This window comes from Manis pentadactyla, chromosome X, assembly GCF_030020395.1.
Source record: "Manis pentadactyla isolate mManPen7 chromosome X, mManPen7.hap1, whole genome shotgun sequence".
In the NCBI taxonomy this organism is placed as follows: Eukaryota; Metazoa; Chordata; class Mammalia; order Pholidota; family Manidae; genus Manis; species Manis pentadactyla.
Window position 1 is genome coordinate 41,041,010 of NC_080038.1, and position 27,824 is coordinate 41,068,833.

The 27,824-nt window shown below is 39.6% G+C and overlaps 1 protein-coding gene across 3 annotated transcripts in view; it reads right to left on the reverse strand.

Annotated features, from left to right (window-relative positions):
* Positions 1-22,237, reverse strand: part of SLC9A7 (solute carrier family 9 member A7) — a 182,757-nt gene extending 160,520 nt beyond the window's left edge. The window contains exon 1 of one of the 3 annotated variants that reach the window (XM_036907464.2): positions 21,605-22,237. In XM_036907464.2, the coding sequence (XP_036763359.2) occupies positions 21,605-21,932 (328 nt within the window). In that variant the 5' untranslated portion in view covers positions 21,933-22,237. The remainder of the gene's footprint in view (positions 1-21,604) is intronic. The other 2 variants (XM_036907463.2, XM_036907465.2) reach the window with 2 other exon arrangements.
* Positions 22,238-27,824: the final 5,587 nt, after the last annotated feature.

Genomic DNA, 27,824 nt, shown 5'->3' on the forward strand with positions numbered 1-27,824 from the left:
GCAACCTAAGTGTCCATCAGTATATGAATGGATACAGATGGTGTAGTACATACACACAATAGAATACTATTCAGCCATAAGAAAGAAACAAATCCTACCATTTGAAACATGGATGGAGCTGGAGGATACTATGCTCAGTGAAATAAGCCAGGCAGAGAAAGACAAGTGCCAAATGATTTCCCTCATTTGTGGAGCATAACAACAAAGCAAAACTGAAGGAACAAAATAGCAGCAGACTCAGAGACTCCAAGAAGGGACTAGTAGTTATCAAAAGGGAGGGATGTGGGAGGGCAGGTGGGAAAGGAGGGAGAAGAGGATTGAGGGGTATTATGTTTAGTACACATGGTGTGGGGGATCACGAGGAAAACAGTGTAGGACAAAGAAGGCAAATAGTGAATCTGTGGCACCTTACTGCACTGATGGACAGTGACTGCATTGGGGTATGGGTGGGGACTTGATAATATGGGTAAATGTAGTAACCACATTGTTTTTTCATGTGAAACCTTCATAAGAGTGCATATCAATACCTTAATTAAAAATTAAAAAATTAAAAGCACAATGAGATACCACTACACATCTATTAGAATGGCTAAAATAAAAAATACTAACAATACTAAGTGCTGAAGAGCATGTGGAGCAACTGGATCTCTTACAGGTTGCTAGTTGGAATGTATAACCACTCTAAAACAGTTTGGCATTTTCCTTATAAAGTTAAACATATGCCTACCTATGATTCTGCAATCCCATTCCTGGGTATTTACCACAGAAAAATTAAAACTTAAACATTCACACAAACACTTGTAAGTTAATATTTATAGCAGCTCTACTCAGTCACAAAAATAACCCAAATGAATAAGCAAATTAAGCTGCATCCATAGAACTGAATCTGACTCAGCAATAAAAATGAGCTAACTATAGGTATACGCAACAGCATGGGTAAATCTCAAAGGCATTAGCTGAGTGTAAAAGCTAATTCCAAAAGATTACACATTGAAAAATTCCATTTCTATAACGTTTTTGAACAGACAAAACTATAGTGATGAAGAACAGATCAGTGGCTGGCAGAGTGGGGTGGTAGATTGAGATTTTTAGGGTGATGGAACTAGTATTCATCTCAACTGTGGTAGTGGTTACACATTCTTATATATACATTGAAATTCATAAAACTACATAAAAATTCAATTTTACTTGTGAAAATTTTAAAACTAAAATTAATCAAAAAAAGTAATAATTAAAAAAATAAAAGTGTGTGGATAAACCTGAAGAAATCATAGGAACAACAAAAACTAAGTCAGTTGACACCACAAGGTATTGTGCAAGAAAACATTAACATAATAGGCCTGATGCTGCTCTCACTAAGAGGGCCTGCTTGCATGATTGATCTCTGCAATAGATCCTGCGAACTTGACCTGCAAAATATTCCCTGTGCTACTAATTAATAAGGTTGTTTTGTTCCTGGAACACCAAATTCTGCCATACCAGCCTGGCTAGATTGTTTTTGCAAATGTGATTTTGGTGAACACCTACATTCCTTTTGGGAATAAGAAATTTCAGTAAGAGTGCCTGATCAGGGCCCTAATAAAAAAGTCTGAGTCTTAAGCAAGCTTTCTTAGTCAGAAATACTATGCATGTATTGCTGTATTTAATTGCTGGATTAAGAAGCTTGTTCTGTGAAACCTCACCCCCAATACCCTAAGGAAGAACTTTGGAAGCCCACATCTAGACTCTTCCAGACTTCACCCATTATGTCTTTTCCCTTTGCTGATCCTGCTGTGTATCCTTTCACTGTAATAAACCAGCTGTGACTGCAAATGTCTCTGCATCCCATAAGTCTTTCTAGCAAATCACCTGAGGTGTAGGTGGTCATCAGATGCCCAAAACAGTTACCAAATATAAGTGATACTTACATCTTAACCTTTACTTCAAACCTTTTCTCTATACATGTACTGCCTACTCTTTTATTCCCTGAGAAATTCAAGCAGTGCCATATCCACTTTAGTCATGAACATCTGCATCAGGTCCTCAAAGCAGCCACATATGTCACACCCAAGTTCTAAGTGGAACTGAAAGTTACCACTAGGTATACAAGTTACAATTAGGTTCAGCAACAAATGACAGACCATTTCTCTCTCTCTCTCTCTCTCTCTCTCTCTCTCTCTCTCTCTCTCTCTCTCTCTCTCTCTCTCTCTCTCTCTCTCTCTCTCTCTCTCTCTCTCATTTATAAGGAGTCCAGAAATATGCAGTCCAAGCCTGCATGGCAGTTCTATGTTATAGGAGACCCTAGCTCCACCTATCTTATTGTATTGCCAGAAGTGTCTTCCTTTCCCAAGGTCACCTCTTGATCCAATATGGCTGTTGGGGCTCTAACCATAATATCCACATTCAAGAAGACAGAAAGCATGGCAGAAGAAGAGCATACTCCCTTCCTTTTAAGAATACTTTGCAAAAATCCCACATACTATTTCTTCTAATCCATAACCAGAATTTGGTCATATGACCACAACTAACTGCAAGAGAGGCCAGGAAATGCAGTGTTTTCGTTGCACAGAAATATACTAAGCTAAAAATTAGGGTTCTATTAGGAGGATGAAAGGGAGAATGGATACTGGGAGGTAACCACAGTCTCTGCTACATCTAGTTAGTTATACACTCAACACAAAGTAATCTGTGAATCAACTTATTTAATAACCCAAGACAATTTGAGTAAATTTGTCTATCTAAAATGTACTTGAGGTAGACAGGGGAGATGAGTAAGACGAGATTTGTTGAGTATAAACCTAAACACTAAGTATGATCACTTACAACCTAATTAGAATTTTCTCACTTTTCAGCTTCTCAGCTAAAACATATGATAGGAGCCCACAATAAAATTTAAAAGATTAGCCCCCAGGACTTTTACTATCTTAGTAACAGTAAACAAGTTTAAGAAAACAAGGTTTAACACAGTTTTCCCCCATAGATTATAGTGTCTATGAAAATATACAGAATCTTAATTCTTTAGAAAAATGACATGGTGAGGAAAAAATGATACAGTAGGTGGCTCTGAACTCCCATTCCTCCAAAGAACATCAAAAAATAAGTAGAAACTATCAGAACCAACTTTGTCATAACTGTGGGAAAAAAAGTCAAAGGTTCACAGCACCAAGCAAACACTCCTCTCTCTGGAGGCTGGTTTACAGTACATATTAGACAAAAACCTTAAATCAACTATCTTAAATATTCTTAAAGAGCTACAGAAAACCATGAACAAAGAGATAAAGGAAACCAGGAAAATTATGTATGAACAAAATGAGAACATCAATAAATAAACATAAATTATAAAAAGGAAGGATTAGAATTCTGAAGCTGAAAAGTATAATAACTGAAATTTTAAAAACTAACCAGAGAGACTCAACAGCATATCTGAGCAGGTAGAAGAACTGGCAAAAGATAGGATACTTGAAATTATCAAGTTTGAGGAGGAGAAAGAAAAAATAATGAAGAAAAGTGAACAGAGTCTAAGTGACTTGTGGGATACCATCAAGAGGACCAACATACACATTATGGAAGTCCCGGAAGAAGAGAGAAAGGGGTAGGAAGAATATCTGAAAAATGCCTAAAAACTTTCCAAATATGATAAAATACATGCTATACATCTAAAAAGCTCAACAATCTCCAAGCAGGATAAACTCAAAAGAGATCCACATTGAGACACATTATAATAAAACTGTTAAAAGACAAAAACAAAGAGGGAATCTTGAAAGCAGCAAAGAGAAGCAACTTGTCACATACAAGGGGTCCTCAATAAGATTAAATCTGATTTCTCAGTAGAAACCTTGGAGACCAGAAGGCAAGTGGGATTACGTATTTAAAGTTCTGAAAGAAAGAAACTGTTAACCAAGAATTCCATATCTGGTAAAAATACCCTTCAAGAATGAAGGAGAAATTAAGATATTCCCAGATAAATAAAAGCTAAATGAATTTCTTATGAATAGACCTGACCTATAAGATACTTAAGGAGTCCCTCCGGCTGAAATGAAAGGATACTAGACAGTAACTTAAAGTCATATGAAAAAGTAAAGAACACCGGTAAAAGAGAGAACCAAGATGGCAGCGTGAGTACAGCAGCGGAAATCTCCTCCCAAAACCATATATATTTTTGAAAATACAACAAATACAACTATTCCTAAAAGAGAGACCAGAAGACACAGGACAACAGCCAGACTACATCTACACCTGCAAGAATCCAGCGCCTCGCGAAGGGGGTAAGACACAAGCCGCAGCCCGGCAGGACCTGAGCGCCCCTCACCCCAGCTCCCGGCGGGAGGAGAGGAGTCAGAGCGGGGCGGGAGAGGGAGCCCAGGACTGCTAAATACCCAGCCCTAGCCATCTGCACCAGAGCGCAGACACAGTGCGTAGGGTGCTGGATACTAGGGAAACAGGACAGTAAGACCTGTAAGCAGGTCCCTGCAGTCGGCACCCCTGGGACAAAGAAAAGTGAGTGCTTTTTGAAAGTCTTAAAGGGACAGGGACACCACAGCTGGACAGAAGCGCCCAGGGACACTTAGCCCAGCAGCTGGGAATCCCAGGGAACTCCGGGCGCCCTAACCCTGTGGGTGGCAGCGCAGCTCGGAGGCCCCTCATGGTGATAAACAGCCTCCCGCCTGTTCCCCCTCTAACGTGGCTCCGCCATATTGGAGAAGAAGCCTGAGGCTGGCCACACCCACAGCAACCGCGGAGCTCCACAGCGGCCGGGTAAGAATTAGAAACCCCGCCTGCATGCAGCTACCCAGCACAAGCTGCTAGGGGTCGCTGTTCTCCCAGGAGACAAAGGCCACAAACCAGCAAGAAGGGACTTTCTTTTAGCCAACACACACACCAGACACCAGCTTCCCACAAATACCTCTATTGCCATGAAAAGGCAGAAGAATTTGATACAGACCAAGATCACAGAGGCAAACCCTGAGAAGGAGATAGACCTAACCAGTCTCCCTGAAAAAGAATTAAAAATAAAGCTCATAACCATGCTGATGGAGCTGCAGAGAAATATGCAAGAGCTAAGGGATGATGTCCGGGAGGAGATTACAGAAATGAAACAATCTCTGGAAGGATTTATAAGCAAAAAGAATAAGATGCAAGAGGCCATTGATGGAATAGAAATCAGAGAACATGAACGCATAGAAGCTGATGCAGAGAGAGATAAAAGGATCTCCAGGAATGAAACAATATTAAGAGAACTGTGTGACCAATCCAAAAGGAACAATATCCACATTATAGGGGTACCAGAAGAATAAGAGAGAGAAAAAGGGATATAAAGTGTCTTTGAAGAAATAATTGCTGAAAACTTCCCCAAACTGGGGAAGGAAATAATCAATCAGACCACAGAAGTACACAGAACCCCCAACAGAAGGGACCCAAGAAGGACAACACCAAGACACATAATTATTAAAATGACAAAGATCAAGGACAAGGGCAGAGTTTTAAAGGCAGCTAGAGAGAGGAAAAAGGTCACCTACAATGGAAAACCCATCAGGCTATCATCAGACTTCTCAACAGAAACCTTACAGGCCAGAAGAGAATGGCATGATATATTTAATGCAATGAAAGAGAAGTGCCTTGAACCAAGAATACTGTATCCAGCATGATTATCATTTAAATATGAAGGACAGATTAAACAATTCCCAGACAAGCAAAAGTTGAGGGAATCTGACTCCCACAAACCACCTCTACAGGGTATTTTAGAGGGACTGCTCTAGATGGGAGCACTCCTAAGACTAAATAGATGTCACCAGAGAAAATAAAACCATAGCAAAGAAAGCAGACCAACCAAATACTAACTAAAGGCAAAAATAAAATCAACCACCCACAAAAGCAGTTAAAGGAAACACAAAAGAGCACAGAATAAAACAACCAACATATAAAGAACGGAGGAGGAGGAATAACAATGGAGAAAAATAAAGAATCACCAGACAGTGTTTAAAATAGCTCAATAAGCGAGTTAAGTTTGACAGTAAGATACTAAAGAAGATAACCTTGAACCTTTGGTAACCATGAATCTAAAGCTTGCAATGCCAATAAGTACATATCTTTTGATAATCATCCTAAATGTAAATGGACTGAATGCACCAATCAAAATGCACAGAGTAATAATATGGATAAAAAAGCATCTCTGCTGCTTACAAGAGACTCACCTGAAACCCAAAGACATGCACAGACTAAAAGTCAAGGGATGGAAAAAGGTATTTCATGCAAACAACAGGGAGAAAAAACCAGGTGTTGCAGTAGTATCAGACAAAATAGACCTCAAAACAAAGAAAGTAATAAAAGATATAGAAGGACATTACATAATGATAAAGGGCTCAGTCCAACAAGAGGATATAACCATTATAAACATGTATGCACCCAACACAGGAGCACCAACATATGTGAAAAAAATACTAACAGAACTAAAGGAGGAAAGAGAATGCAATGCATTCATTTTAGGAGACTTCAACACACCACTCACTCCAAAGGATAGGTCCACCGGACAGAAAATAAGTAAGGACACAGAGGCATTGAACAACACACTAGAACAGATGGACCTAATAGATATCTATAGAACTCTACATCCAAAAGCCACTATTTACAATAGCCAAGAAATGGAAGCAACCTAAGTGTCCATCAGCAGATGAATGGATAAAGAAGATGTGGTACATATACACAATGGAATATTAGTCAGCCATAAGAAGAAAACAAATCCTACCATTTGCAATAACATGGATGGAGCTAGAGGGTATAAATAAGCCAGGCGGAGAAAGACAAACACCAAATGTTTTCACTCATATCTCAAGTGTAAGAACAATGAAAGACTGAAGGAACAAAACAGCAGCAGAATCACAGAACCTAAGAATGGACTAACGTTACCAAAGGGAAAGGGACTGGGGAGAATGGGAGGGAATGGAGGGATAATGGTGGGGAAAAAGAAAGGCGGTATTACGATTAGCATGTATAATGTGGGGGGGCACATGGGGAGGGCTGTGCAACACAGAGAAGACAAGTAGTGATTCTACAGCATCTTACTACGCTGATGGACAGTAATGTAATGGGGTTTGTGGGAGGGACTTGGTGAAGGGGGGACCCTAGTAAACATAATGTTCTTCATGTAATTGTAGATTAATGACAACAAAATAAAATAAAATAAAAAATAAAAAAAGAACACTGGTAAAGAACAGGTAAATGTAAAAACTTTTAGTTTGTAACTCTTCTTTTTTTCTATATGATTAGAAAGGCAGTTTAAAAAAATAATTATAAATCTAAGTTAATGGGTACACATGTATAAAAACATAATCTCTGACAATACCAATGTAAAGGGGGGAGAACAGAGATAAATAGGAATAGAGTATATATACTATTGAACCTAAGATGGTATTATTCAAAATATACTGTTAGAGTGAAATCTCCAAAATAACCACTAAAAGAATAACTAAAAATATGCAGAAAAGGAATAAAGGGGATAAAAATTATACACTATAAAATGTCAACTAAATATAAAAAAAGGCAGCAATGGAGGAATTGAGGAACAAACACCATGTAAGATGCACAGAAAAGAAACAGCAACATGGCAGAAGTCCCACCTGATCAGTAATTACTTTAAATGTAAATGAATTAAACTTTCTCCAATTAAAAATCAGATTGGCAGAATGGGTAAAAACATATGCTCCACCTATTTTCTGTCTACAAGAGACTCACTTTAGATACAAAGACACAAAGAAGCTGAAAGTAAGTGGATGATAAAAGATACTTCATACAAATAGTAACCACAAGAGAGCTGGGATGGCTGTATTATTATCTAATGAAATAAATTTTAAATTTAAAAAAGTTACAATAGACAAAGAAGGATATTATATATTGATAAAATGTTTGATCCATCAAAAAGGTATAATAATAATTAAAAACATATACATACCTTAAAATGTATTCCCCAAATATATGAAGCAGATCTGACAGAACTGAATGAAGAACTAGAGAATTCTACAATAACAGTTGGAGACTTCAATAACCTATCAATAGTGTATAGAACAACCAGACAGAGAGTAATAAAAACTTAAAGGACTTGAACAATACTATAAACCAACAGGACCTAACAGACACATACAGAACACTCCACCCAACAACAGCAGAATATACATTTTTCTCAAGTACTTATGGAACATTCTCCAAGACAGGTCATAAGTTAATTTACAGAAGAAGTCAACAAATTTTAAAAGATTGAAATTATACAAAGTATCTTTTGCAACTACAATGGAATGAACTAGAAATCAATAACAAGGAAAACTGAAAAACTCACAAATGTGTGGAAATTAAACAACACATTCTTAAACAGCCAATGGGGCAAAGAAGAAATCACAAGGAAAATTAGAAAATACCTTGGAACAAATGAAAACCAAAACCTACCAAAATTTATGAGATACAGCTAAAGCAGTGCTCAGAGAGAAATCCATATGTATAAATGCCTACATTTAAAAAGAAGATGTCAAATCAGTACTGTAACAGTACACCTTAAGAAACTAGGAAAACAATAATAAGCCAAACTCAAAGCTAGCAATGGAAGGAAAATAAAGGTTAGACAGGAGATAAATGAAACAAATAAAAGGAAAAAAACAATGAAACCAAATATCCATTCTTTGAAAAGATTTTGTCAACAAAACTGACAAACTGTAGCTAGGGTAACTAAGAAAAAAAAGAGGGAAGACTCAAATCACTAAAATCAGAAATTAAAAAGGGGACATGACTACCAACTTTACAGAAGCAAAAAGGATTATAACAGAATACTATGAAAAACTGTATGCCAACAAACTGGGTAACCTAGATGAAATGAACATATTCCTGGAAATACCCAAACTATCAAAACAGACTCAAGAAGAAATAGAAAATCTGAAGAGACCTATAACAAGGAAGGAAATTGAATCAGGAAGAAAAAAATCTCCCAACAAACAAAATTCCAGGACCAAATGGTTTCACTCGTGAATTCTACCAAACATTTAAAGAAAAACTAACACCAATCCTCCTCAAACTCATCCAAAATCACTGAAGAAGAATGAACACATCCTGAGTCTATGAGGTGAGCATTACCCTGATACCAAAGCCAAACAAACATGTTACAAGAATGCAAAACTGAAGGCCAATACTCCTTATGAATATAGATGCAAAAATCACCAATAAAATACTAGCAAACTGGATTCAGCAGCATATTAAAGGAGTATATACCATGACCAAATGTAATTTATTCCAGGAATGCAAGGGTGGCTCAATATATAAAAGTCAATCAATGCAACATGCCACATTAATAGAATAAAGGAAAAAATTGACATAGTTACTATAATTGATGTAGAAAAAGCATTTAACAAAATCTAAAACCTTTTTGTGATTAAAAGAACCAATAGACTAGAAATAGAAAGGAACTTCCTCAACATGATAAAGGCCATATGTGAAAAACTCACATCTAACATCACACTCAGTGGTGAAAGGCTGAAACCTTTTCCCCTAAGATTAGGAACTATAAGGATGCCTACTTTCACCACTTCTATTCAACATAGTACTGGAAGTTCTAACCAGAGAAATGAGGCAAGAAAGGGAAATGCATCCAAACTGGAAAGGAAGAAGTAAAACTATCCCCATTTGCAGATGACATGATCTTATACATTAAAAAAACTCTGAAGAATCCACAAAACACTGTTAGAGATAATAAATTCAACAAATTTTCAGAATGCACCATCAACACCGAAAAAATCAGTAATATTTCTATACATTACCAATGAATGATCTAAAAAGGAAATTAAGAAAGCAATTCCATTTGCAATAGCATCAAAAAGAATAACATAGTTAGGAATAAATTTAACCAAGAAGGTGCAACAGTAGTACACTGAGAACTACAAAACACTGCCAAAAGAAATTAAAGACCTAATTAATGAAAATATATCATGCTCATGGATTTAAAGACTTAAAGGCATTAACATGACAATACTACCCAAAGCAATACATAGACTATCAAAATCTCAATGGCAGAAATGGAAAAATCCATCCTAAAACTTATATTGAATATCAAGGCACTTCAATAGCTAAAACAATCCTGAAAAAAGAACAGTTAGATTTACACTTCCCAATTTCAAAACTTACTACAAAGCTACAGTAATCAAAATACTGTGTTACTGGCTTAAGGCTAGACATAGACCAATGGAACAGAATTGAGCACCTACAAATATGCATTCACATATTGACTTTTTGACAAGGGTGCCAAGACCATTCAATGAGGAAAGGAAAGCTTCTTCAACACATGGTGCTTGGGGTAACTGGATGTTAACATACAAAAGAATGAGTTTGGATATTTCCCTTGTACCATATACAAAAAATTGACTCAAAACAGGTAAAAGATCTAAATTTAAGAGCTAAAAGTAGAAAACTCTTCAAAGAAAATATAAGGGGAAAATTTCATTGCATTGGATTTGGCAATAATTCCTTAGATATGATACCAAAAGCACAGGCAAGAAAGGAAAAATAGATAAGCTGAACTTCATCAAAACACCTTTTGTATATCAAAGGACATTGTCATAGAGTAAAAAAGGCATACCATGGAATAGTATAAAATATTTGCAAATCATATATCTGATAAGAATATCATATATCAAGAATATATAAAGAACTCCTACTACTTAGTAACAATAAAAAAGTACAGTTTAAAATGGGGAAAGGATTTTAATTTGCATTTCTCTGATGATTAGTGAGGTGGAACATCTTTTCATGTGTCTGTTGGCCACCTGAATTTCTTCTTTAGAGAACTGTCTATTCAGATCCTCTACCCACTTTTTAATATTGGATTATTTGCTTTTTGTTTGTTGAGGTGCGTGAGCTCTTTATGTATTTTGGATGTCAGCCCTTTATCGGATCTGTCATTTATGAATATATTCTCCCATACTGTAGGATACCTTTATTATTCAGCCATAAGAAGAAAACAAATCCTACCATTTGCAACAACATGGATGGAGCTAGAGGGTATTATGCTCAGTGAAATAAGTTAGGCAGAGAGAGACACGTACCAAATGATTTCACTCATACGTGGAGTATAAGAACAAAGAAAAACTGAAGGAACAAAACAGCAGCACAATCACAGAACCCAAGAATGGACTAACAGTTACCAAAGGGAAAGGGACTAAGGAGGATGAGTGGGAAGGGAGGGATAAGGGCAGGGAAAAAGAAAGGGGGCATTACGATTAGCATGTGTAATGTGGGGGGGCACAGGGAGGGCTGTACAACACAGAGAAGACTAGTAGGGATTCTGCAGCATCTTACTATGCTGATGGACAGTGACTGTAATGGGGTTTGTGGGGGGGACTTGGTGAAGGGGGGAGCCTAGTAAACATAATGTTCTTCATGTAATTGTAGATTAATGATACCAAAATAAAAAATAAAATAAAATAAAATAATAAACACCAAAAAAAATGGGGAAAGGACTTGAATGAACATTTCTCCAAAGAAAATGTACAAATGGCCAATAAGCACATGAAAAGATGTTCCACATCACTAGTCATTAGAGAAATGCAAATCAAACCCATAATGAGCTACCACTTCAAAACTACTAAGGTGGCTATTTGAAAAACAAACAGAAAACAAGTATTGGAAAGGATGTGGAGAAACTGGAATCCTTGTGCATTGTGGTAATAATGTAAAACATTGAAGACACTGTAGAAAGAAGGTTAGTGGTTCCTCAAAAGTGAAACGTAGAACTACCATGTGATCCAGCAATTCCACTCCTAGGTATATACTCAAAAGAACTGAAAACAGGGGCTCAAACGGATATTTGTATGTGAGTGTTCATAGCAGCATTACTCACAATAGGCAAAAGGTGGAAACAACCCATGTCCATGAACTGATAAACAAAATGTGTTGTATATATACAACAGAATACTTTACTATTCAGCCATTGAAAGGAATAAAGTTCATGTACATGCTACAAGATGGATGAACCTTGAAGACACTATGCTAAGTGAAGTAAGTGAGATACAAATAAGTCAAGACAAATATATTGTGTGAATACACTTACATGAAATATCTAGAATAGGCAAATTTTGAACAAACAGAAAGTAGATTAGAGGTTATTAGGGGCTTGAGGAGGGAGAAATGAGGCATTTTAGATAAATGGGTACAGTTTCTGTTTGGGGTGATGGATTTTGTAATTAATGGTGATGGTCACCATTGAATGTTGTTCATGTTAGTGAACTGTACCATCAAAAATAATTACAATGGCAAATTTTATGTTATATGTATTGAACCACAATAAAAACAAGATAAAAAAAAACATGTGATTTGTCAGCTAAACACACAATCATCAGTAAACATATACTCACCTATCCATTATCCTTTCTTAAATAGCTCACTGTGATTCAGGCAGATGTTTTCACACACAAAGGTTTCCTTCCCAGAAACTGCACAGTCAGTGTGAATCTGAGTCATGAAAACCTGAAGGAAAACCTTCAATGCTAAGCAGTGTTATAGCATCTTATTTTTGTTAGATAAAATAGAATCCATTAAAGAAATACTTCCACGGCACCTACTCTGTGTCAGGCACCATCCTAGAGGCAGAGGAAAGAGCAGCAAACAAAAGAAAATATTCCTACCTGCACAGGGCTTACATTCTAATGTAATACATTCTAATATATTTTGTAGAAACTCTTCAGGAGACTGTGATATGCCTGTGACAACTATCATAGTAAGAGTGGAAAGCCCCGAGAGCTCAACAGACCCCGCTCTACCCAGCTCCCCACCCCTGTGATAGTGATGTCTAGAGATGAGAAAGCTTTCAAGCAACTGCTCCCACCTGAGAAGGCTTGGTGCAGCGTCTCTAAACGTCCATTGATGGCTTTTGCCCTGTAACAACTACTATCACATTGTCTTAGTCAGTTTGAGCTACTATAACAAAGGGCCATAGACTGGTTGGCTTATAAACCCCAGAAATTTATTTTTCTCACAGTTCTGGAGTCTGGAAGTCCAAGATCAGGGTACTAGCATGGTCTGGTTCTGGTAAGACTCCTCCTCTGGGTTGCAGACTGCTGACGTCTTTTTTTTTTTTTTGGGCGGGGTGAAAGGGTTTATACACAGCTTTATTCTCATGGTGGCAGGTTGAGCACTAGAAACCCACCCACTCAGAGCAGCAGGCAGGTCTCTGCCTCCAGGCCTCCCCGCCCCCACAACCAGCTCAGTCTCTGTCCTAGGTGCTGCCGCCATTCCAGTCTCTGCTCTCCTGCAGCTGTTCAGCCGTGCAGCCGGATCACCCAGAGCCCTGGGAAGAGCCCTTCACATAGAGTCAGCAACAACACATTTGCTGACGTCTTATTTTATCCTCACATGGTGGAGACAGCTCTCTCGGGTCTTTTCTATAAGGACACTAATCCAGTTCATGAGAGCTCCATTTTCATGACCTAATTACCTCCCAAAGGCCATACCTCCTAATACCATCACATAGGGGGTTAGAATTTCAACATGAATTTTGGAGTTGGGGGGAGGAAACAAACATTCAGTCCCTAATATATGTCAATGGAGTAACACCTGGAATGTGGCCTTTGGGGTAAAAATGAGCAGGCATTTCGGCTTCTCTTATATTCAAGGGCCCTAGGCTGATCTAGCACAGGACAATCAAGTCTTCCAAATTGGCCAGCCTCACTCCTTGCAGTGGGACACTGGAGTTTGGGGCCAAAGCCCCAGCTAATATAAAAGGGTTTCTTGGTTTTGTTTTATACTCTGGGCATAGATTTCCCTTGGAGATCTCCAGGAACCAGGTGATGGGGCAGGATTCAGGTTCTACTCTATCCTGGCCAAATACATCCTGAACCATAATGATCTCATCCTTCAGTAGATCCCCACTTACCAATTTCAAACATATGACCCTAAACAAATGAGGTCCTAGGCCTAACTTTCAATTTCTTCATTTGGCAAAATGAGACCAAGTAACACAGTCTTCATACATTTGATGTGAAGGTTAAATGGCTTAAAGTATGCAAGATACTTAACACAGTGCCTGCTACAGCTATTAAAGCAGGTGCTCAGTAAACAGTTGCTATTTTTTCTACACTTAATTACAAACTACACCGTGAATGTATTTAAAAGGTGAAAACTTAAATATTCTATAGCAGTGAGTTTCAAACTTGCCCTTAAAAAAAAACCTGATAATGTACTGAAACACAGATTTCTGGGCCCCACTCTGAGACATTCCAAATAAGTCTGGGGCCAGACCTACTATTTCTAACAAGTTCCAGGTAATGCTGATAGGTCTGTTGAAATAACTTCATAAATTCAAGATAAATGCTCTCTTCAAACTGGATTATGCAAAAAATTCAGTTTATCAACAACCAACAACAACAAAACCCACAAGCAAATCCTACTACATCAAATACTGCATCAGAGGATTGTCCAGATGCCTTCCAAACCTGTTCTTCCCCCAGCTAGACTACATTTCCCTGCCTCCCTTCCAGTAAGATGTGGCCTCGGGATCACATTCTGTCCAACTGAAACCTGAAAAGCAATGTGCAACATTTCCAGGCTCAGCATATAAATCTTCCCCATATGACCCTCTTTTTTCTTCCCCATTCATTGGCTGAAGAGGGAGGACTCCAAAACCCTAAGGGATGGGAAGCCACCTGGTCCCTGAATCACCACACAGAAAGTCACCTGCCAGACCACTGCACTGGCCCATTACATGAGTAAAAAAACTGAATTTTCTTATATTACGCCACAAATGTGGGGTTAGTCTGTTTGAACATCTAGCATTACTCTAATACATTTATTCACATTGATTAAAAGCTAGACAACATGCTTTAACCAAAAGAGAAAAGTTGCCTAACATACATATTGTCTTGTAAATGGAACACAGGCAATTTTTCAAGACATGTGAACTTAAAAATAAAACTAAAAAAAATTAAAGTTACTGGTTCTCATGTAAGCCTAACATCATCTCATGTAAACTAATGTCAAACAGCATTACTCAGTGTCAAAAAGAGTTTAATAAGAGTAACAGACAGGTTGTATATAGTATCACCTGTGTAACCTTTCAGGCAGGAAGGTTAACAGGTTACCAGCTAACAGGTTAACAAGGAAGTTAATGTCTTCTCCAATCTTCTATTTTAATGAAAATTTCAAAACATACAAAGAAGCTGAAAGAAGAATATAAAACATACCCTTTCACCCATGACCCAGATTTAACAATTGCTAGTATTTTGCTATATTTTTTTTATATATGTGGTGTTTTTTGACTGAACTTTTTGAAAATAAGTTGCATACATTAAGACTCGTACACTTCACCCCTAAATACTGAAGCCTGCATCTCCAAAGAATATTATCCTGTATAACCTCAATGATCACATCTAAGAAAAAATAACAGTAATTTCTAATATCATCTAATACCAAGTCCACATTCAAACATCACTCATTGTCCCCAAAAGATTTTTTAGAGCTCATTTTCATGACCAGGAGGCAATCAAGCATCCTGTGCCACATTCAGCTATGTCTCTTTGGTGTCCATTAACAGAACACTGTCTACTTAGGCTGCTAGAACAAAATACCACAGACTGGGTGGCTTAAACAACAGACATTTATGTGTCACAGTTCTGGAGGCTGCGAAGTTCAAGTTCAAGGTGCTGGCATATTCAGTGTCTGTTTAGGGTCCTTTTCCTGTCTTGTAAATGGCTGCCTTCTTGCTGTGTCCTCACATGGTAGAGAGTGGGGAGAGCTCTGGTCTCTTCCTCTTCTTATGAGGGTACTATTCCTTCAGGGAGGCTCCACCCTCGTGAACTCATCTAAACCTAATTACCTCCCAAAAGACCCACCCCCAAATACCATCACATTGGAGATTAGGGCTTCAACATAGGAATCTGGGGGAGGGAAAGGTGACAGGGATGCAATTCAGTCCATCATGAACACTTAACCTGCCTTTTTGTTTCCCTTGACATAGATTTTCTGAAGAAAGCAGGACAAACGTCTTACAGATTTTCCCATATTTTGGCTACATCTAATTTGTTTCACATGGTATTTTAGAACTTGTTTCTCTATCCCCTATGTTTCCTGCAAACTGGAAGAGATGTGTCTAGAATCTCAATTTGATTCAGATGAACATTTGGAGAATGAATACTACATAGGTAAAATGATATACTTCTTACTGCATCATGTCAGGAGGCACATAATATCAGAGAGTTCAACAAGGAACAAGGAAAATTTGATGACTTGGCTATAAGATCATGATTACCAGACCCTTTCCCTGTAGAGGTACCTTCTTTCCTTAGTGATAGGCAAGTAATCTGTGGGATGATACTCAGCACCACGCAAGTACCATGTTCCCAGACAATCTCTCACCTATGGCTCTGGAGCTCACTGAAAATCCTTGTCTGAATCGATTATCATTGGGAGCTGTGAAATGGTGACTTTCTAATTATATCATTCCAAAATGGTTAATTTGTGAAAAGTTCTAAGAAAAGCTTTCAGGAAATGTCATTTTTCTCATTTTAAGATACATTTCACTTCCATTTGTAACTTTTCAATAACTATAAGTATTCTTTAGGCCCAGAGATTTTTTAAAAGAGCATCTTAACATCCAAGGGAAATGCTACCTAAACATATAACTACAATTAACTACAGCCTCCTATTTCTAATGCGTATTTTGCTACAGAAAAGTTTTTTGCATTATTTTTAAATAGAGTTTCAACTGTGAAGGTAATGTGTCAATGTTACAGAAATTTCAGGCCATTCTGAAGAGTATAAAAGGAAAAGTAACATCTCTCCTCCCTCTCGCCCAACAACTGGTCCCACTCCCAAAGGATAACCATTGGTAAGTTTATGTATCCTTCCAGAGGAGCACACATGCCATACAGAAGTATATACACACCATGTTTCTACATATACATTACATAATTTAATATGTACATTTGATGTGAAAGTTAAAATGGCTTAAATTATGCAAGATACTTAACAGAGTGCCTGTTATATATATACATTATATATATAATGTATATATTACATTATGTATATATACATATACAAAGAATAAATGAGATAATGTTATACGTATGTTCTATGCCTTGTTTTTTCCACAACAGTATGTGTGGACAACTCCCCTAAAAAGACATCTCAAAACACCTCTTTTTACTGGCTGCATATTGTTCCTTAGTGGGAATGTGCTGTAATTTAACCAGTCCCTTCTTTATGAGTACTGCAACTTGTTTCTGCTGCAACAAATATTGTGTAACATAATGTGCTAGTGAGAGTATTTCTGAAGGATAAGTCCAAGAATTGAGAGTGCTGGATAAAACAGTAGGTTAGGCATGATATAAATTTCTTCTAGGTATTAACAAATAGACCACCAAAAAAATTACAATTCTCTTCAGTCCTACTAACTGTATCTTAATCATTGCAAAATTACAGCAGGCCTTTACTGAACCAACCTCAAGTAGCAAAGCTGGCCAAAATAATCACAGAATCTGAAGGGAGAATGAGAACTAATATTTTACCAAGTGTTCAAGTACCAGGCACTGCTCTTGACTGACTTACAGTATCTTGATAATACAATAATCCTGTGAGGTCAGTGACACTGTCTCCATTTTTGAAAAGTAGAAACTAAGGTTCAGAGAGCTTACCCAATATTATACAGCTTTCAAAGTAACAGGGTCAGCATTTGAACCCAGAGGATCTGGTCCCCAAGTGAGACCATATGGAGCTGCCCCAAACTGGGGCCAAAGTGAGGGGCTCTTAAAAAAACAAGGGATCCCAATTGACCGGGATGACAGTGGTTCCAAAATGTTAATTTCATGTTACTGCACAGAGTCATATTTTCCCCCTGCAGACTTTGCCTATGAGCTCACTCTCAGGCTGTGCTTAGCAGAGCTCCAACAAAACAACGAGCCCCTCGCCACAGAACCTGGATGCGCACTTGGAAAGTTGACAGGTGTGGAGGCAGGGGGAGCAAGAAACAGGTGGGTAGGCTAGCATAGCCTAGTTAGGTGTTTTGGACCCGTATCAGTTGTCACAAAAACATTATGGGAGAAGTGGAACTACTGTACACAGGAGAGAGAACCACAATTAGGTGACACAGTCTGTTTACATCACCTTTCCCGGCCTCGAACACTTGCTATTTCTGCTGCCCAGACATGCTGGGCCTGGTAACTTTAGGATTCACTTAATCATGAACAGAGCCAGACAGCTGGGAGCTCCCAGCCCTGACCAAACAGGTGCCACTGGTGCCAAGTAGGTGTCTTGCCCACTGCCGTGAAGCTCCCAACGCAGGGGCCAGGGGGGCTGCATGGCTGCTTTCAGCTTCCTGGAGGAGTCTGGTCTGGGGCTACCTGCCCTTTTACGTGCCTGGGCCTGTTGTCAGAGAGGAGCGCTTATAACTGTCCCTTGATGGGACGGGAAGTCCTTCTCCACTCAAACGCTCAGCATTCACAGTGTGTCTCTTACTGCCCTTTGGTCCTTTGCAGCCAAACAAGCCTTATTATGGGATCTATTTGTGTGTACCACTCCTAATTCAACACCAACTCTTCTTGGGGATAATGGGATAAAAAGGAGAAAGGGGAAGAAAGGAAAATCTCTTTTCTTTCCCCGTTTTTGTCTCCATTCCAGGCACAGGGCTCCAGAAGTTCCATGGGTACATTCAACCAACTGAAAGGTTACATAAATTGATACCATAATGTGATTTAAATAAGTAGAAGTGGGCATTGAAGTGGATAATTTGAGGAGCATCTTAAAATGGCATTGTGAATGCCACAGAATGGAGACATGGACTCACTGTTAGGAGATTCCACTTTCAAAGAGCAAAAATCGAAAAGCATGAAAGGGTATAAAGTGGTCTACCTCCCACCCCTACATCACAGGCACCCAGTTCTTCCCCCACAAGGGAACCAAAGGTACTAATCTATTGCATGTCCTTCCAGAGATATTTATGTTTATACCAGCAAATATATATATATATATATGTGTGTGTGTGTGTGTGTGTATGCAAATATATATGTATCACAATTTGTTTTAATATATTACTATATATATATCAATAATACATATCACTATTTTAAATATTTTAATATTAAATATCCCATTCAGATCAAAGTGCTACTTAAATATTTTTAAAGGGGTAGAGATTATATTTTCTTTTAATTTCAAAGTAGAGAGTTTTGAAATTCACAGTTGAACTGTCACTCATAAAAATTTACCAGCACTTAAAAGTTAAAACATTTACCCCCAGAAATCATGTTAGGTACTCAGCACACAGCAGATGCTTAACAAATGTTTCCTTAGGTCTTTTTTTTCTTAATTACTCAGAGGCAACAGGATAATTACTCACTTCCTCTACTGATATCAAGAAATGAAATCTGATTTCTTACTGTTAACAAAGAGAAGTCCTGAAAATCTGTACTGCACTCACCGAAGGGTTCAAAGATTTTCATACTGATTTTTTAAAATCAGAATCCCCATCCCAATAGTCTTCAGGATATAATGAATAATTAACTAATCAAATGACTAATATTAGACTTCAGATTTGGTGAGGGGCTTGAAAAAGAAGACTAAATATCCCCAAGAGAAAGACAGAAGTGGTTTTTCACAATTACACGCCATCCACACTGAAATATCAAAATTTGGCATAACCTAGAACATCACATATTGACAAACTAATTGGTATATTTCAAAGTACACTAAAACCCAAAGGCAAAGAACAAAATCACACACGACAGTATAAGATGATGTTGCCTTTTCTGAACAATCATCAATTAAACCACATTTTGGGAACACAAAATGAAACAGCACACTGTAGTACGGCCCCAGTGACTACTAGATTAAGATGAGTTTAAAAAGTACATCTCAGCAAAGGAAAATTCCACTGTTGTTTTTAAGCCTTAAGAAAAAGGTGACTAAGCTCCTAAGAACATGGAGTACTCCTCAGAAAATACTTTTTTAAATCTCCATTTATTTTCCATGCACTTGAGCATGTACTTATGAGCCTGTCAAATCTACCTTCTAAAAGTATTTCACATGGTACTTCAATGAATTGGATCTAGGGGCTATAAAATAAAAATATTTTCATGGCTATCTATATACATATAAAGGCAATCTTCATTTGCATTATGGCTTGGAGACAATTGCCAGAAATGACAACATGCTTCATTCCCCGCTCTATGTGCTCAAGAAACCTCCTATCTTACCTGCAGCCCTAGTCTTAGTCATTTGTCACCGACTGACACAAACCACAGAGCTCAAGAATGGCTAGGTATTAAGGCCAAAGTTTGTGTTCACATCTGTAATTTGCAATAACCAAACTCAGTTTTAGACCTGGTCCTGTTTCAATTTAAGATCTGTTTTGACCACTACTGCTTTAAAACTAGAGGGCTCCCAAAGGTACTTCATTACCTCAGTGGCCATGAGCCCAGAGCTGTCAACGACCAATCAGGAACCCTGAGCAGCAAGGCACAGGGGCAAGGGTAATTTCCACATTAAAAATTAAGGTGTCTGCTTTCCATTCTCTATCAGGGAACCCTGAATGGAAATTGAGTGAAGAGATCCCTCCAGCATAAGTGACGAAGTAAAATGTTCCCTATTGGGAATAGCCATGAAGTAGGCTCATGTATTTCACATGAGGATGCCAACCTGGACTTAACTCCACCGAATTAAATTCAAAACAAGAATACTTGGTTCCATTTTGGAGTCATGGTGGGCAGAGGAATCAGGAGTGTGGGGGGAAGAAGGATGATCAGGTTATGACTAACTGACATCCATGTAATATAACCTTAAGATTTGTGCTGACCGCTGCGCAGGTAACACAGCCTATGCCATTAAATCCAGAAAAAGATGATGGCATCAGCCCACCCTTCACAACAAAAGGCAGCTCACTTCAAATTAAAACCACCACTTTACCTCTTCATACACTCATAAACGTGTCTTCAAAGTCGCATCCCTGTCACAATCTGAGGAATACAAACACTCCTCTTCACTTGGAGAAGACACAGAACTGAGTATACCTTACCACCCGGCCATAAGGGTGGGAAGCGGGAGCACCTCCCCAACTAGGCCTGACAGGCTGGTGTAACACTCTGGGCCCTGGACCACCTCACCTTTTCACAGCGCTTTATGCTCCCACATTATTGACAAGAGACCCCGGAACCCAATTGTCAGAAGTGGGCGACCACCCGTGTTGGACATGGATGTGGCATCCACGAGGCGCGGTCAGCCCGTACCCCAGCCAAGAAACCCTCACTGTGGCCTGCCTCTTGGGGTGGCGCTGTCCCCTGAGAGAGCACCACGTCCCGCCATGGCACACACACCCTGTTGAGCTAAAATAGGGTGGGGGCCGGGACGCGATGCGGGACGAAACCGAGACAGAACCGGGAGACACAACCGGCCACTTCCGTGCCTTTCATTTTCTTCGGTCCCCCGGTGAAGAAAAATGGAAATGGGGTGGAATTATTTTTAACGATAATAGGCAGAAAATGTAGACAGTTGACCTTGGGAACCAACACCGTCGCAGCGGGAAACGGAAAGGAAACGAAACTTGTTGGCAAGTGAAAGGGAAGCCCGGCGCGGCGTCGGGGGTTTCGGGGGTGGTGGGCGCGGTAGGGGTGCTCACCGTAGATCATGGCCAGCCCGGTCTCATGCAGGAAGCGCACCCGGCGGTGCTTGAAGAGCCAGATGGTGAGGATGGTGAGCGTGAGCAGCAGGATGAAAGTGAGCAGGCTCACGCTGTCTTGACGGTGGCTCTCCTCAGCCTCCTTCTCAGTGGCGAGCTCCTCCATGGCGCTGCTGTCCTCGGCCACCGCCCCTGAGGAGGAGGCCGCGGCCGCGACACGCAGCCCCCGACTCAACAGCAGCGGCAGCAACTGCAACAGCAGCAGCCGCTGTGGCAGCGCCCGGGCCGCCCACTGTGGGGCAACCCTCGCCGCGCCACCAGGCTCCATGGCCCCGCGGCTGCCCGCGCCTCCTGCCTGAGGGGACCAACAGCCCGCGCGGTCCGCAGGTTCTCGCGGCGTCGCCCACCAGCCTGAGGGGCTGCGGCCGCCGCAGCTCTCGGTCACGCTCGCGCTGGGCCGGGGCCGCGCGTGGGGGAGGGGCGCGCGCAGTGCGCAGGATCCCCAAGCACCGCCCCCCGCCCGCACACCTGTCCAGCCCCCGCCGCGTTGGGCTCGGCGCCGAAGCTGGTATCCGCTCGCCCCTCGACCCCTGCGCGCAGCCGTTGGACCCTCCCCTCCCTGCGCTCCTCACAGCGACCTGGCGCACCTGGCCAGGCCATCTGGGGTCGCGTGACCAGTTTCTGGGCAGTCGTCGCCGCGCTTCCCAGATGCGCCACCAGAGGTCGCCTGTCCCCGGCGGGAACATCGGCCTGGATTCATGTAGTGCGGTCTCCAGCCCTGTCTCTGGGGCTACCGCGAAGTGTTTGATCTCAGGCCGATGTTACGCCGCCCTGGGCCCAGTAAGGCGGGAGGCCACGAAGCCACGTTAACCCCTACACCTCTCTTTCCACATCTCTCACAGCGCCTTCCAGCTCTCGAGGCTCCCCCAGAATCTGCCAAATCTCTGCTGTAGTCTATACCAAAGTAAGGACTGGTAAGGGGATGGACTTGGGGAATACACTAACTTCTTATTTTGGACCGTGTGACCCTCTTGGGAAAGAAGGTTGAACCACAGGAACTGAACACTTGCCATTCCAGGTAGGTGAGCAGCAGATGATCCTGGGAGTGGGGGGAGATTACCCTAGTGGCGCTTTTATGTTGACCTGGTAGCTCAGGGAGTCTTTGGATGATTCATAGAACCAGGCTCAGCTCTGGGAAAAATTTTTAAGTAGACTCTGGAGGATAAAGCCTCTTGGAGCAAATCTTCAGCAACTAGAATTTTCAATCCACCTTGTTCCTCTGATCAAGAAAGAAAAGAGATCGAATGATTAATCACTGAACTCTCTGTGCCTAGTACTGTGCTCAGTAGTGTTTATTGAACCACTCTGAAATCCGTATCAACTGCCCAGTTTTCTCTCCCAGAGGAGTTTGCACTTTTAAGAGGATTTTTTGAAGAAAGCAATACATAACTAAAAGGAGTAATAATCATAAAGCAGAGATGGCATTAGGTAGGAAAAGATATCTGGAGCACTGCAGCCTTCCTTTTGGTTTCCATTTAGGTGAACACTCTGCCAAGCTGCTTAGTAGCTTCTTTACAGCAGGGGAATCTCTTCATTTAGATTTTAGCTAGCATCTCTCCCTATTCCTCCAGACCATCATCCAGCTCCTGCAAAAATCCACATACCTTGAAGTTCCATTCAGGTTCGCAATGAAACTGCAAACACTAAGAACCTGGCTGGTCACAGAGAAGTTATACAACAACAGGAAATTGATCTAATTTCTGGAGACTCACTAAAATCCATGTTTGCTGAAAACTGGCCATATTGACCATAATATTTAATATTACACCCTCTTGGGTTCCTAAAAGTCCAGGATAGAACTTGTCTCCATAGCCCACATGTAAGACAACTCAGGAGCTACCTTAAAATTACAGATTTCTTAATACTAGTGGCAAATTGCATTTTCAAAAAATGCCTGCAATCATATTCCCAATCCCACTCTTCCAGAACCTTGCCACTCCCCCATAAAAAGGTGACAGGTATGTTCCCTCTCCCTTGATCATAGGTAAACCCTTGCTACTGCCTCACAGAATAGGATGTGGCAATAGAGACTGCACAACTTGTGAAACTAAGTCATAAGAGGCATTCTAGTCCCTAAACTAAATCATAAGAGGTATTCTAGTCCCTACCTGGCCCACTTTCATGCTCTTGCTCCCCATTCACTTTGAATCCCTGAGTCTCCACGTGAGAAATCTACACCACAATGAGAGATTACATCACACCTGTTAGGCTGTCATCAAAAAGACAAGAGATAACAAATGCTGACGAGTGTCTGAAGAAAAGGGAAACCTTGGTGGGAATGTAAATTCATGAAGCCACTATGGAGAACAGTATGGAGCTTCCTCAAAAAAATTTAAAATGTAACTACCATATGACCCAGCAATCCCACTGTTTCTATATATATCCAAATGAAATGAAAACAGGACCTTAAAATCAATCTACATTTCCATGTTTGTAGTAGCATTGTTCACAATGTCCAATATACTGAAATAGCCTGAGTATTCATCAACAGATGAATGGATAAATTTTTTTTCTGGATATATATATGGATATGTTTAATGGATTCGTGTGTGTATATATGTATTTACATACATACATACATACATACATACATACAATAGAATATTAAGCTATGAGAAAGAGGAAAATCCTGCCATTTGTGACAGCAGAGATGGGCCTTAAGGTCATTATGCTAACTGAATAAGTCAGACAGAGAAAAACAAATACTGCATGACCTCATTTATATGTGAAATCTAAAAAAGTCAAACTCATAGAAACAGAGAATAGAATGGTGGCTATCAGGGCCTGGGGGGTGGGGGAAATGAGATACTGATCAAAGAGCACAAACTTCCAGTCATAGGATGAGTAAGTTCTGGGGATCTAATGCACAGCATTGTGATTATAGATAACAATATTGTATTAGATACTTGAAAGTTGTGATAACTGAAGTAAGAAACAGATCACCACCCAGATCCTAGACTAGCCACTGGATAAAACACATGTGGGACAGATCTAAATAACACTGCAAAAGTTTTGAAAACTGAATTGACCTTTGGAGCACATCAGAACTTGTGATCTGGACCAAACCATGTCAACTACAAGCTAAAACAAAAATATGAATATCCCTCCATAAAATTAAAACAAGATGTGATACAAGGCCCCATTACATTATAAAGTGCCCAGGATACAACCCAAAATTATTCAGCACACGAAGAACCATGAAAATCTTAAATATTGATTGCCTATAAAAAAGGCAATCAATAGACACCAATGCTGAAATGACACATGACACAGATGTTGGAATTATCTAAAATTCCAAAGTTAAAAACAGCTATATATAAATGCTTCAACAAGAGCAAATATATTGAAATGAATGGAAATATAGAAAGTCTCAGCAAAAAACTAAAAGGTAAAAGAACCAAATTGAAATGTTGTAACCAAAATATGTAATAACTGAAATTTTAAAGATAACTAAATGGGCTCCATAACAGAATGAAGATGAAAGTATCAGTAAATTTGAAAATATATCAATAGAAATTATCCCATTTTAACAACAGAGAGGAAAAGTTGGGAAATAAACAAACATAGCCACAAGGACCTGTAGGATAATAACAAAAGCTCTAACATTCATGACTTTGGAGTTCCAGGACAGGATAAATAGTGGGATACAGAAAAAAATACATGATGGTGTAATAACTGAAAATATTCCAAATTTTGCAATACATAAACCTGCAGATCCAAGAACCCTCAGCAAACTATAAATCAATGCTCAGACACATTATATTCAAACTGTTGTAAATAAAGACAAAAAATGTTTAAGGCAGAAAGAGAAAAAAATGACACATTCAGGGTGATAGCCATTCAGATGACTATGGATCTCTCATCAGAAACCAAGGAGGTCATAAAGGAGTGTGCAATAGATCTAGCTGTGACATATGTCACCCCATTGATCACCAGGATTGATTTTGGCTGATTGGGCTGTCTAGGCAGGTGTCCCCTTCCCCCTTTACTGCTCCATGTGCATCCCTCTGGGAGCTGTGTACTAGTGAAGAGGATGGCTTTCTCCAATAGAGGAGGACCATTCTTCAGTCAAGGGCACACAAGTAGCTGTACTCCCCTGCTAGAACCTCTAAACAAGCTCTCAAGAAGTGCACATTTTTAAAGTGCTGAAACAAACATCATGCAAAATAGTATATCCAGCAAAAATAGCCTTCAAGAATGACAGTGAAATAAAGACATTCTGCAAAGAAGGAAAACAGAGAATTCATTGCCAGCAGACTTGCTATAAAAAGATGGCTAATATTTCACTCATCTGTGGAGTAAAACAACAAAGCAAAAACTGAAGGAACAAAACAGCAGCAGAATCACAGAACCCAAGAATGGAGTAGCAGTCACCAAAGGGAAAGGGGTTGGGGAGGGTGGGAGGAATAAGGGTATGAAGAGGTATTATGATTAGCACACATAATATAGGTGGGGCACAGGGAAGGAAGTATAGCACAGAGAAGACAAGTAGTGACTCTATAGCATCTTACTAGGCTGATGGACAGTGACTGTAATGGGGTGTGTGGTGGGGAATTGATAATGGGGGGAGTGTAGTAACCACAATGTTGCTGATGTGAAACCTGAGCATAAGATTGTGTATCAATGATACCTTAATTTTAAAAAAAGCTATGCTGGAGTCACACAGTCTGCGTTCAAATTCTGAGTTTGCCCCTTACTAACTAGGTGACCTTGGGTAAGTTACATAACTTCTCTGTGCCTCAGTTTCTTCATCTGTAAAATAAAGATAATAGCAATTTCTTAAAGGAAAAAAAAGGATGGCTAACAGAAGTTCTTCTTTTCACCAGTTCTTTAAAATATGCTCTTTAAAAACAAAATTAAAACATGGTCTAATGGGATTTTCAATGTATTTAAATATAATACACAAACAGTCACAGCATAAAGGGAAGAGGATAAAGGGACCTATATGTTAGTATGGTTTCCATATTGCCCTTGAATTGGTAAAATATTGACTCTAGGTAGACTGTAAAAACCAAAGTACGTATACTGTATTCCCTAAAACATACAAAATGATTAAAGAAAAAACACAATACATGAATGGAATACTAAAAAATGTTCAAAGAAACCCAAAAAGAGGAAGGAAAGGGAAAATGGAGGGACAATAAACATGGAACAAACAGAAAACAAATAATAAAATGGTAGACCTAAATCCAAACATATCAATAACTACAGTAATGTAAATGGTCTAAGCAAATCAAGTAAAAGAGAAATTGTAATAATAAATAAAAAATAAGCCCCCAAAATGAGTGACTGCAAGAAGCTTACTTCAAATATCCTGACATAATTTGACTTAAAGTAAGGAAATGTAAACATTAATAACAGACAGCTGGAAGCTTTATTAATATCAGACAGGTTAAACTTCTCAGCAAAGAAAATTACCAGGAATGAAGAGGGACATTACACAATAGTAACCAAGGAGGCATTACAATCTGTGTTAGTTTTTTATTGCTGTGTAACAAATTACCACCAACTGAGTGACTTAAAACAATGCACATTTATTATCTCACAGTTTCTGTGGTCAGAATTCAGGGCACAACCTTCATCATAAGCTTGACTGGGCAAAGATCTACTTCCAAACTAATTCAGGTTTTTGGCAGAATTCATTTCCTTGCAGCAGTATGACTAAGGGGCCTGGATTTTTGCTGACTGTCCATTGGAGGCCACCTTCGGGTATGAGAGGCCATCTGCAGTTCTAGAAGCTAGCTGAAGTTCCCTGCCCTGTGAGTTTCCTCAGCATGGCTTCTTATTTCATCAGTCCAATGAAGACAATCTCTCACTCATCTGCTAAAATGGAGTCTTATACAATGTGACATAATTATGGGAGTAACATTTAATCTTTGCTGTATAACATAACTTTATCAAGAGAGGGACATCCCATAATCTTTGCCATATTCTACTGGTTAGAAGTAAGTCTCAGATCCTGCCCCCACTCAGTAGGAGGGGATTACACAAAGGCATGAACAGCAAAAGATGAGTTCCTTGGTACTTGCCCTCTTAGAGACTGCCCAGTACACAAGCCTAGATATGTACGCATCAAATACTAGCGCTTTAAAATATGTGAAGCAAAAGCTGACAGAACTGAAAGGAGAAATAAACATGTCAACAATAAGAGTTCAGTAAG